General features: G+C 41.7%; 1 protein-coding gene across 3 annotated transcripts in view; it reads right to left on the reverse strand.

Annotated features, from left to right (window-relative positions):
• The window catches only part of med1 (mediator complex subunit 1), a 131168-nt gene that overhangs the window by 41924 nt on the left and 75543 nt on the right, over window positions 1–13701 (reverse strand). For all 3 annotated transcript variants that reach the window (XM_067429949.1, XM_067429950.1, XM_067429951.1), the window contains 4 exons: window positions 12016–12179; window positions 11776–11887; window positions 10410–10534; window positions 10042–10166 (listed from right to left, as the gene is read on the reverse strand). In XM_067429949.1, the coding sequence (XP_067286050.1) occupies window positions 10042–10166; window positions 10410–10534; window positions 11776–11887; window positions 12016–12179 (526 nt within the window). The remainder of the gene's footprint in view (window positions 1–10041; window positions 10167–10409; window positions 10535–11775; window positions 11888–12015; window positions 12180–13701) is intronic.

The raw sequence follows: 13701 nt of genomic DNA on the forward strand, positions 1-13701 counted from the left end.
CCCCCGCAAATTATGAGTCTCAGGTCTATGAGTCTCATGTGGCCCCAGAATGTGTCTGAAGTTTCAGCTCAAAATACCTCACAGATCATTTATTATACCCAAGGGTACACATACCTTTTTTGGTCTGGTTCTTTGGGTCAAAAGTCTCTGTTGTCATCTTAGAAGAGTGAATGAAATGTATTTCAAGGTAAAACAAACTTATTTTGAAGGGTTGTTGTGAAGACCTTTGAGTCTTCACAGCAAGAGTCTTTCTGTGCCTTTTGAAACAAGTTTTTCTCAAATTAAATGGGTAAATGCTCATAAAGTGACTCTCAAACGACTCTGGAGATGAAGTTAATGCATTCATTCATTTAGTGAAGCAGCAGAGGCTGAAAACACTTCATTGTGTGTGACTTCCGGTTGCATCGGATGCAAACAAACACCCATTGTAACCGCCGCCATAAATGTAGAGAAACTTCTGACATGATTTTATGCACAGCACTCCTGATAATGTGTTTGATAACTTCCATCAAAGTAGCCTTTATGCTGGCGATACAAAGCTGCAAAATTTACAAATACCACCGGCGAGTCCTGGATCCTACTCCAGAACATCTACTGTAACATCCAATATACAGAGCTCATGGATTATGAATGTCTGCTGACAGAAAATGAGTTGATAAATTTCCAATATCACGAAAGACAATTTAGAAAAAGCCTGGATACAAAACGATACTGGAGATTTCAGGAAGAGGTCAAAGTTGATTACAGTTCTCAATGGCGCTTTCTTTAAAACTGGTATATGTTCCATAAAACGCACAGATGGAGGACAGCTTGGACTACCGTTGCTCAAGTATGTCATGCAGAATTTAAGAACTTTGCCACTGGAATATAAGGCACGAGCTAAATCAGTCCTTGTTACAAACCCGGCCGACAGGATTGAAAGACAACTGTGATACCTGCGGGAGGAGATACAACCAGCGAACGCCTCTACCACTGGACAGCATCAGAGAAATCCTCAAAAGGTAGGCAAAACAAACTAACCTACCTATAGCAGCATCGTAGAACAAAGATGATTGACCGATCAGCTTCGAGATTTAGAAAACAGGCCAATGAACATTGCCATGCATACTTTGGGCCGTCCGGGTCGGGTCCCTGCATGCCGCCACGCTGCCCCGCTGCGGGTACGTCTGTGGTGCTGTTGGTCCCGCCGGTACAGTCGCTGGGGGCCTGGGTACCGCTCCCCAGCCCGTCCTGCTGGCTCATCTGCACCAGACTCGGCTATGCGATTCAGTTCGCCCGGCGTCCCCCCAAGCTCAGGGGTGCTCTCTTCACCTCTGTGTTGAGGAAGCTCGCCTCGGTGCTTCAGGTGGGGATCGCAGTCCTACTGGCGAAGGACGCAACCGAGCCGGTCCCTCCAGCCAATATGAAGACCGGCTTTTTCAGCCCGTACTTCATTATACCCAAGAAAAGCGGCGGGTTACGGCCGATCTTGGATCTGCGGTTCTTGAACCGGTTCTTTCTCAGGCTACCGGTCAGAATGTTAACGCAGGAACGCGTCCTCTGATGCATCCGTCCCCGAGATTGGCCTGCAGCGATCGACCTGAAGGACGTGTACTTTCATGTCTCTGTTCTTCCACGACACAGACTGTTTCCACGCTCTGTGTTCGGCGAACGAGCACATTAGTACGAGGTCCCACCCTTCTGGCTTTTGGTGCTCGAGAACCTCAGCCAGTTGGGGCTTCAGGTCAACTGGGAGAAGAGCAAACCCTGCCAGACACAGAGGTTTCCTTTTCCCGGTATGGAGCTGGATTCGGTCACCCTGACAGCGCACCTCGCCGAGGAGCGCGTCCAGTCGGTGTTGAACTGCTTGAATTCGTTCAAATGCAGGTCGGCGGTCCCACTGAAACAATTTCAGAGGCGCCTGGGGTCGCGCCACTCAGGGTGCTTCATATGAGACCACTTCAACGCTGGCTACACAGCCGAGTCCCGAGGTGGGCGTGGCACAGCGGATCCCTCCGTGTCTTAGTTACACCGAGATGCCGACAAACCTTCAACCCATGGTCGGACCCTGTGTTTCTACGGGCGGGGGTGCCCCTAGAACAGGTATCCAGGTATCCAATGGTCTCCACGGATGCTTCATCCATCGGCTGGGGTGCCACGTACAATGGGCTTGCGGTTGCAGGTCTGCGGACAGGGCCTCAATTGCAATGGCACATCAACTGCCTAGAGTTGTCAGCAGTTCGTCTTACCCCGAGCCGTGTCAGGACGCCGCTCCAGGGCAAGCACGTTCTGGTCCGTACAGCACCTCCTTGGCCCATTCCTCTGAGGAGGGACCTCCTGACTTAGAGACGGGGCACCCTCTGGCACCCGCGTCCAGACCTCTGGAAACTCCATGTCTGGTCCCTGGATGGGACGCGGAGGTTCTAGGTAGCCTGCCACAGGCTGTGGCAGACACCATCGCTTCCGCTAGAGCTCCCTCTACGAGGCACCTCTATGCGTTGAAGTGGAACCTGTTCGTCGACTGGTGCTCTTCTCATCGAGAAGACCCCCGAAGATGTTCGGTCAGGGCCGTGCTTTCCTTCCTACAAGATGGGTTGGAGAGAAGGCTGTCTCCCTCCGCCCTCAAGGTGTATGTGGCCGCTATCGCTGCCCACCACAAACTAGTAGAAGGTAAGTCTCTAGGGAAGCACGACCTGATCGTCAGGTTCCTGAGGGGCGCGAGGAGATTAAATCCGCCTCGCCCCCCCACCCCCCTCCCCTCTATACCCTCTTGGGACCTTTCTCTGGTGCTTTCTCTGGTGCACTCCAGAGACCTCCCTTTGAGCCTTTGCAGTCAGTGGAGTTAAAAATTCTGTCTCTGAAGACAGTACTCCTGGTTGCATTGGCCTCTATCAAGAGGGTAGGGGACCTGCGGGCATTTTTGGTCGACGAATCGTGCCTGGAATTCGGATACTTGCCCAAGGTTCCCACCACTCCCTTCCGGGACCAGGTGGTGAACCTGCAAGCGCTGCCTTCGGAGGAGGCAGACCCAGCCCTGGCTTTTCTCTGTCCTGTCCGAGCTCTCCAGACGTATGTGGACAGAACGCAAAGCTTTAGGACCTCAGAGCAGCTCTTTCTTCTGTTACGGAGGACAGCAGAAGGGAAAGGCTGTCTCCAAGCAGAGGATGGCCGACTGGATAGTGGATGCCATCGTCTTGCCGTATGAGTCCAAAGACTTGCCCTGCCCGCTCGGGATTAGAGCCCACTCGACCAGGGATGTAGCCTCTTCCTGGGCGCTGGCTCGTGGTGCCTCGCTGACAGATATTTGTAGAGCTGCGGGCTGGGCGACACCCAACACGTTCGCTAGATTTTATAGTCTACATGTAGAATGGGTATCTTCCCGTGTACTCACTCCTCAGAGTCGGTAGCAACGAAGTGCCTGTTCTAGTGTCGGCTTGCTGCGCCACTCCCTTCCTCAGGAAACGGATACGTGCGCTTATATGCACCAGTCGAGTTCCCCAGCTTGGCAAACCCTGTCGAGTCCTCCGCAACACGCGGCAGTCAGACGTGGCGAAGCGTCTGACACCAGGTCTAACACTCGTATGCAGTGTGGAACTTGGGTTAGGCTGGATTTCATATGTAGTGACCCCCAATATGGTGACTGTCCCCCGCCCATCGGGCCTGGGTCACCCCTGGGACTCATATGTAGCACTGCCCACGGCCAGTCCATACGTGTAATTCCACACATTATCTCCTTCGGGGGAGTGTGGCTTCCGCAGCGGCCTTCAGGGGCACGCTTTCCCAGTGTTATCCTATAGTCCACTGTTTGGGTCTTGTGGGATAGCAGTAGGGCTCTCCCTGCAGGAAATTCCCCGCCCGCTGAGACGGGGTCCGAGGGACTCCGTCAGGGCGCAGGAAGTGGTAGTAACTGTGGCGTTTTCCATAGGGATCCCCATTCGTCGGTCTAAGTCCGACCGTACGTCAAACGTGACCGACTGAAAGGGAATGTCTCGGTTACGTATGTAACCCTCGTTCCCTGAAGGAGGGAACTGTGACGTACATCACGTTGCCACAGCTGCTGTACCATCACTGCAGTTCGAGCCTCGGTACGGCTCCTCAGTGAAAAACAATGGTGCGTGGTGATCGCTTCCGCTTTATACCCGCGCAGCGGGGCAAGGTGCGATATGCAAAGCACGCACGCCAATGTTCATTGGCCCGTTTTATAAATCTCAAAGCTGATAGGGGCTCCTAGAAGTGATCCCCATTCATCGGTCTAAGTCCGACGTACGTCTCCATTCCCTCCTTCAGGGAATGAGGGTTACATATGTAACCGAGACGTTTCCCATGCCACCGCTAGAATCTGGCAACACTGAGCAAGTGTATAATTATTATCGGAAAAAATGTCAATTTGATCCAACTAATATCACGCTTTAATAACCCCTGTGGAAAGATGACGTAGACAGTGTAATGACAGAGTTCCCGCTATCCACATCGGCGTTTACAATAGAAGAGATTGGGGAAGTAATTGTAAATCTGCCCAATAACAGAGCCAGCGGCTCAGATGGCTTACTTATGAGAATCTGAAAGTCACTAGACAAATATCCTGCTAATTATTGAAAAGCATTTAACACCTGTTTGATTAATGGCTAAGTCCATAGGTCATGGAAGGGAGCACTCATTCACAGAATACCGAAGAAAGACAATGTACCAGAAGACTTCTCAACCTGAAGAGACATCTCTCTACTGCCATCTGTATATAAAGTCTTTATGAAGTGCTTGCTTTCAAGAATATTATATTACCATTTTAAGAATGAATCTGCTTAGCCAGTGGTCGGCAAGTATATTTGGCCACGGGCCCCAAAAAAAATAATTGCCACTAGATGGCGGGCCAGTATATAGTCAATGGATAATTTAAGAAATAGATCAATTAAAAATACAACTAGAATTGCCTGACATATTCAAACAGTGTCTTTTGTAACTAGTAGTGAGCTTATAAAAAAAAGTTAATAAAGCAGTCGCCTAGTGACATGTAACCTGTCAAGTATCTTCATTCACCAACTTGTAACACTGACCCCCGTGGAAGACGCAGAATGGATAAAAAATGAAGAGGATTTGAATAAGCCCATCAATGGCAAGTTTGAGTCATGCTCTTTACAAACTGTTTTATTATTTCCACTTTCCATATTGTTAATAATAAATGTATTTTAATTTGCTTGTTATACATGGAACCTATTTATTGTAATAATTATTTGACGTCATGTAGTATAGGCTACTTTTACACTCAGAATTACTCCTTGGCATCCTCACGTACTAACCTGCATTTTTTTTTAAATCGTTTGCGTGCTGGAGGTATACGATTATTACACAGAGTGCAGAGTGATGTTAACATTTATGATGGCACTATTAAAGAGTCTAAAGAGGAAAGTTAACAGTGAAAATAGGGCATACAAAGAAGCTATAGCATTGCTCGTTATTGCATCAGTCCCCCTTGTGGGGGGCTGTGGACTAAAATTATATTGTATTTAAAACATGAAAGGATATAAAATAAATTAAAATAGACTGACATTACATACTGTGTTTGATATGGGATTAAAATACTGGGCAGTGGCTAAGATATAAACTAATGATTAATTATTTTAATAATTCCTCAGTAAGTGCTTGTGTCACCGTCGCGTCACCTCGCTCACTCTCGTTTGGTCATGGCAAGCAATAAGCAGCAGAAATGCATTTTTTGCCTTCTTTTGAGTAACGTTACTACTAACACGGTTAAGAAAAGTAAAATTGGGAAATCTTCTCAAATAAAGTATGTAAACAACAACGACGCTGACCTTGACACCGACACAAACTCTGTTCAGACATCCGCGAGGTTTGTGAGCTGGACGTTAACATGTAGCCAACTCTTACAAGTCTGCTGTGGTCGGGACACATGATATTTTACAAACATGTGATTATGAATCATTATTTCTCCGAATATGCGCACATGATGGACTAAGAGCCCTGGCAGAGGCTGGATATTGTTTGTAGAATAGGGCTGGGCGATATGTTAATTTTTTTTTTTTTGGGGGGGGGGGGGGGGGGGGGGAGGACTGATAATCGCCTTCAAAAACATCGCGATATCCGATAATATCATCTACTCTGCACTGATCCCGCCCACTCCCCTGCGCCACAAAATTTTCCAGGCATAAAATGGAGGACAACGCTTAATATCCAAGAAAAGATGTACATTAGTAATTTGGCAGTATTATGGATTTAAACCAAATGCAAATGGTGAACCAGTGGATCCAACAGAGGCTATCTGCAGGCTGTGCAAAAAAAAGAAGAAGAAAAAAAAGAAAGAAAGTGAACCCTCCGCAGCCATATTCACGTAGGCTACACTATACCCAGCAGTAGCGGCCTTGTTTCCGCTCTGCAGCCGCTTCTCAAAGACGACGGATATGTGGTCGAGCAGCAATGACACATTAAATGTCAATTAGAGCTTAGATCGTGCTCAAAAAAATCAAGCCCGACCCTACCGGAGCTTGTGCTCGTTGTGTCCGAGCCTTGCCCGGCCCGGCCCATTAACTGTAATTATGAGAACGAGTATGTAATGAGCGAAGCGGACCGGTGTGACTCATGTTAAAACTAAAATTAACGAAATAAGCTGATAACATCACTGTTTTCCCAGAACGACTGGAAATCAAATTTTGCTTCAATATTGTCCTGTTTAACACTGTGAAGCTGCTTTGAAACAATCGTCATTGTAAAAGAACTAGTATAATAAATAAAGCTGACTTGGCTTGATTCGGCTCAATAATCCGCAGGCGCGCGCTCATGAACCGCTCACCTGTAAAATAATTAAATCCAGCTCAGACATTTATCTGTAGCTCACTATGTTGTAGCCATTAAACAATATTTGTCTTCTTTCTTTTTGCATATTATGTTTGAATAGGCCTATTATAATAGTATTTTTACATTTCATCTGATTATGATAAGTGAGTAAAGATGCGAGTGAGTCAGAAATGCTTTTGGTGGTTATATTTAGTTTAATATTAAGTTTTGTTTTGTAGAAAGCATTCTTTCGTTTTGTTTAAATTCTATCTTAATTTTAATAAAGGTTTCTTTGGCCAATTGCCTGGGTTTAATAAATAATATGCAAATGGAAGACATGGTCCCATATGTGTATTCTCCACGGTACGGCTCCCTACGGCGAGCCCGTGTCTTTCCCTTGGCAGAGCCCGCTCTGCCGACTGGAGCGCGTGTCTCATAAATAAACCGAAACGCAACAGGCTACTTGCCTCACAGACATATGCGCATAGAAAGCTTAAAATGTCCACTTTTAAACGAAACCATTCGAAATAAAAATATTTAATTAAGCAAAGTGCAGTGTTGACGCGAGCAGCTCATGCGTTTCTGTTCAGAATACTGCGCTCCGTCACTGCACGTCACTGTGAGTTTAACGCGCATTTTTACTTCACTTTAATATATTTTTCTTTCATTTTTTTATATTATAATAATTTTATTCTAAAACCTTTATTTTATAGTATTTAAAATACAGGCCTATGGGGAGCTTTTATAGACATTTTCAACCGTTTAAGGTTGAGCTTTTTTTTTTTTTCGTTGAGCTATTTTTTCCCCCAAAGGTTTCTCTCTCGTTTTATTTTTAGCGTAAGTAGGCTATTTTAAATGTTTTCCATGTTTCCATGTTTGATTAATGTTTGTATTATTAATAGGCTATTATATTTATAATTTAGCCTAATAGGAAATAATATTTTTAGAGCGTTTTAAAACATTTAGCCAAGCCAATGTGCTTCTCTTTGCGCGTGTATAATGAAAACACAACCAACGTCTTATCCATAATTCAATGTTTTGCTTTAACACATATAGGCTACTGTAGTTATGCATCAAAAACACTAAAAAGGTGAGTGTATGGTAACTACTATTTATAATGTATTTGGCAACGCAATGTCCTGTGACATTGCGTTGCCAGTCGTCAGTCGTCATTTTTATGATGTCGATTATCGTCTGATAACACTGACTGTTATCGATATCGACATATTTGCGAGACATCAGCGATATATGATAATATCGTCATATCGCCCAGCCCTAATGTAGAACACAAATAAAAATAATGCTTTATGAGTGATGATTAACGTGTGTCTGTGTATGGATCCATGGGCGTCGGAACCATTGTGTGTCGTGAGGACAAGACCCACCCACTTTTTAAGACCAATGATATTGGACCCACTCACTTTTATCGCCACTAATTCAACACGTATGTTTACCTACCCCTAACTGAGAAAACCTTACTAGGTGTTTGACTCTTTTTTTTCCCCACTTTTCCAATATTTTCTCCATTTTTAATTGAAAATAAATGCCTTTCCGATCTGATATGTGATGTAAAAAGGGAGTAGAGCGAGTTCGGCAAAAGGCGGATTCGAACCTCTGATTGATTTGCGTCAAAACTTGATGACATGCGTCTCTAACCCCTACTAGTCAGGGCAAATAACTCAGTGATTTCTGTAATTTTGTCTGGCGCAATCAATCGTTTAGTAAACTGCGGTATATTTGTATCTAACGTTACTCCAGCAAAAACAAATTCTGAGACCACCCACAGTTTTGCTTCCGGCCCCCATGTTATGATCAATTTTTAACAAGTAATTAATTTTAAACAACAATAATCTGGGGCGCTGGGTCCGTCCGTCTGTGCTCTTTGACGGTGAAGGGTCGTTCTACTACAACACCTGTCTAGTCGCCAGCGACAACAATAACGTCACGCATTTTCCGACCCAACTTTCTGACATAAAAATCTGTTTCCCCCCAGAATGAAATGGCTCCCAGCACACCTGCATCCTACCTGGTTTTGTAAATGCAAAGCTGGTGTGTCAAGTGTGCACTGCAGATATACGTGTGATTGACCGATCCGAACATTAAAAAAAGTGTGATTGCTCTCTGTAGTTTAATCATTTAAATAACATTCGTTTCATGCTGCTAACAGAAATGACGTGTTGATTGTTTTAGTCACTGGCTTGGTTCACTGATGCATCAAGACAGCCAGTGGCAGGACTGACAGTATTAAACGATTTAGAAAGAAAGTCTGTGTGAACTTGATTAGCCACACATCAGAAATCATTGATCAGTTCATTAATGAACACTGTTACTCACTGTTTGAGGCAGTGCTGTCAAATCCATATGGTAAAACCTGTGCTGACATCGCGACTGATAAACTGAAGCCATTCTCTACTAATTCTCTGGGCGGGGCAAAGCAGAGGAAGGGACGGTAACCTTTCCTGGTTTGATGTCATAACAGGAGAATTCAAGATCAGCTTGTCTGAGCTCTCATTTTCTCAAAGGCAGAGAAAGACAGCCTGAACTCATTTTATACCGATCAACATTTTTAGCAACTTGGGGACAATATTCAGGCTAGGGGAACTCATATTAATGCTGAAAAACCTCATCAAATAAATATTTCATGCCATGGGACCTTTAAAACATTTCAAATGCACCTGCAGACTATTTTTTAGTCATGCATTTCATTGTGGATTCCTTTAAAAAAAAAAATAATAATAATAATAATTCACATTTTCGTGAACAGAATCTTGTGGCTTGTCTCGTGAGCTGTCACACCCCTAAGATTTATGAAAGTTATTATTGTTTATTTTATAGATTAGAATTATCACATTAATTAATTAAATTATCACAATACCGCATAGTATTGCATGTCATAAGACATTTTTATGGTATAGTGACAACGCTATACCGCATAAATATGTTCAAAAACAATATAAAGGTTAATTAGGCATAATCAATTAATTAGGCAGTTAATTAGGTCCCTTTTAAATATTTTAGGAGTTAAGACCTAGTCTTAACACAAAGGAACCTTTATGAATCAAAATTATTTCAATCAAGAATTCAGTCTAGTAATAAGAATAAAATGACATCATTCTTAGAATTTTGACACACTAAAGACTAAAATTTTACTCCAAGTGAATTTATACATATGGCCCCATGTCTAAATACAGTACCGGTATATTAAGTGTCAATATAGATAAAGTGACCTAATATGAATCAGCAAACACAAAAAACCCAGTGGTGTCTAATACTTACTGCATAAAAACGCATTGTTTGGGCCAAAGCAGGAGGACTGGCCCCTCCATCCTCATGCAGTTGGCTTTTAATGATGAGATCATATAGCGGGGACAAGGTGGGTGCAGTCTCAAAAACAGGGATTCCTAAAAAGATATATTTAAAAAAAAGTTAAGAAGAGCTGTTCATGCAGTCTCAAAGAAACACAAGCATATTATTAACTCTTATTTAAATCAAAATGTGATATAACGTGACAGTCAATTTATCAAAAGTATAATGAATAACTTCATTATTGTGGAATTCCATAGCAGTAGTCCATGGTTTGTTTCAAAACAACTAAGTTTTGATCGATTATACAGTTAAATATTCAGACAAGATTACATTCATACCTGTAGAACTGCCCATTTTTTTTATATATGATGCAGAGAATGGCATCAAGCAATTGATCTTCAGAAAGAAACACGCTGGTAAATCTACACAGTTTGAATTGGTTACTGAAGAAAATGATGGAGTCCTAGAAAAAAAGAAAAGAAAAAAAAATCGTATAACTTCAGAACACTTAGAATATAGGGCACAAGCCACATAGGCTACTTTTATGCAGCAATATGCAGCAAAATTCTGCATTCCATGGGTTCCCACTCTTTCATGAACATCAGGTTCGATGACTTTTTAAAGCAACTTTTATTTTACATCTAGCACAACAAAGAAAAAGATGGCTTTGTTACTGCCAATTTGTACATATGTATCATTACTGCAGTAATGTTAAGGCATATCCTGACAACTAAAATCAAATTTAATTGGCATGACTTTAAAAAAAAATCCAATGAGTTGAGAGGGATGGTAGAGTGAATGAGAGAGCGAGCAAATTTCTTAGTGCGGCTTTTATATATATATATATATTTGTTTACACTGGTGTTTTTTATTATTTTTTTTTATCATTACTTTATTAAAACATTAAAATATAGAGAGAATATAATATATATGTACTTTGCAAATAAAATAAATGATATGGATAAAGTAATTGTTAAGTATTAAACATTTTTTAATATATGACCTGGACAAATAAAATTAAACACCATAATAATCAATTAAAAAACACAATCTAAACCATTTCAATTTTAATAGTAATCTACCAATTAACATTTACAACACTGCGTGTAAGCTTTGTAAAAAATATGGATCTTTGCATTGGTCTGAACAAAAACAGCAGAAAACATGCTGAATGAAAATGCAGAAGAAATATATTGGTTACCTCTGTAAACAAAGGAGGGCTGCATGTGCTTATAAACACAAAAGACAAGGTTTAAACTGGTCTTAAAATATGTCAATAGTGCTATAGTTTTGTCTCAAGAGCCACACCAGTAATGTTTTTTTTGTTTTTTGTTTTTTACCAAGGCATGTTTATAAAAGCTACTTAAATTTCCTAATTGAACTAAGGCCTAATCCTGGCTTAATCTAAACCCTGTCTGTGAAACTGGGCCAATATTTGTTGGAACCTTGATTAACCAATTTTTATGTAGCTCAGTACTGAGCCAAGTATCACTGAATTTGCATTTCCCTAAAACTGAGATAGTTAAATAGCTCCACACTATTAAACTAACTGTCTTAACATACTTTCCAGGCCTTAAATCCATGTGTCTGAAATTCAAGTACTTTCAAAAAGCGTGGGAACCCTTCATGGAAGAGATTACACCAGATTACACCATGGTAAACATTGTTGGTTGAACTATTCCTTTAAATCCCCAAAGATCTGACCCTTTGTTGTCGACTGGATGGGATCCTGTGATAAGTGGAGCAATGGGAAGCTTGTATACTGATGTCGTGCCCTCAACAGTCACTGACACACTCACACCTAAAGTACGGGGAACTGCAGAATGCAAGAGGACAAGATAGCAATCAGTGACCTCGAAGTAAATAAACAATAGATTAATATTTAAATGAACATTCAATTAAACTATTTTTGTTGATCTGATATATAAAACATGATTTTCTCACTATTAACATCAGTGAAGTTCAGTTGGGCTCCTGTTCCCTCTTCAAAGATATCATTTGGAGAAACATAGCACTGTAGAGTTACTAGATGACCACCACTCCTCGCCGTCAACAGACCCACACTACCATGAAGTATGGTCTCCACAGTGTTGGCATTAGTGGCAATCCTATAATATCAATTGATTGAGTAATTATACACTTTCAAGACAAAAAATACAGTAGATTTCTTATGTAAACTATGGTTATGAATGTCAACTGACAGGGATACAGAACCAGTGGCTGAACATTGCCTGAAATGTATGTTATTTACAAAAAAAAAAATAGATATCCATAAAAATAGATAGTTGGATGTGATCAATGATCGAGTAGGTTGGGAAAAAAAAGAAAAAAGTGAACCGATCGTAATGGCATCTCCAAAAGCTAAAAGGAGTAAATTGGGAAGATGCAATTAAATTGTGTAAACAGATTTGTGGGGAGTGATGGTTCAAACTGTCTGACAAGCAGCTACAGAAAACATTAAGTGAAGGTCTTGTGACTAAAGGATAATCAAGTTATTAAATTCAAGAGTTCACTTACTTTCTCCACCACTCTTTGCATGATCACTCAATGTTTTCAATAAATGTTTGTCAATAATTGTGATTTATGACTAAATATTTCGAGTAATTAATGCAGAAATCCAGATATTTTCAAAGGGTTCACAAACTTATTCTGGCCACTGTATGAATATTATTTATTATAGCTTTTGATAGTTTAAAAACAAATCAGCTATGCTTATTTGTAGGAAAGGTTTCTACATGCAATGTCATAGCTTTGTCATTATTAATTTCTCAAGTCACAAGTAAAAATGTGGGTTTGTTCTGAGAACAGTTTGCAACTGGCCATTGTCTCCAGCACCAATCAACACCATTTCTGTAGAAAAAGGAATAATAATTACCATATTCATGGTATATAAATAGTACTGCAAGTTACTTAATATAACTGTTTCCCAACCGAGCTGCCAGTCAATCTAATGTCTGATGTCAACGTCTGTATTAGGGGTGAAATGGTTCTCAGTAAAAAATGTAATCGCATGGTTCTCCACACACTTGCACTGCGGTTCATCTCACATATGATGACGCATCGATAATATAGGTTGTAACTTGATAAATAATGCTTTATGTATGTTTCTGTCAATGGATACACATGCTGGCTCCTCAGTGATACATTACAACAGCGATAATAAAAGAAAAACTTGGGCAAAACGGTCTCTCTTTGTAAACTTTGTTCAATGCATGAAAGTGCTGCTGTATGTTCAAATATGAACGGTCATTTTCGCCGTCATCACCCAGGTGTAGTGCCAGAAGACGCGAATGATAACTTGCGTGCAATGTGAGGTGATTTGTCTTAGCCTGATGTGGTCATTCTCAATTCTAGTCAGAATATGAGTCTGAAACTGCTCTATTGGGCTGTGATTATGGGGCCTGTTTCAGCCGAACCAGGAAAGACCTCAATTGGATAGACCTTCAACCAATCAGAGCAACGAAGCGACGCATTTAGCAGGCAACCTTGCCAAAATAACACACATTTTACCCCCCAAACACACTTTTTTTCCCGTTTGAACAGACAAACTCACACAAAAGGTATGTCAACATGTCCATCTTGATGAGTAGGCTATCCTAGCAGACAGTCTGTAAAGCAGAGAGAACAACC

This window comes from Pseudorasbora parva, chromosome 21 (genome assembly GCF_024679245.1).
Source record: "Pseudorasbora parva isolate DD20220531a chromosome 21, ASM2467924v1, whole genome shotgun sequence".
Taxonomy (NCBI): domain Eukaryota; kingdom Metazoa; phylum Chordata; class Actinopteri; order Cypriniformes; family Gobionidae; genus Pseudorasbora; species Pseudorasbora parva.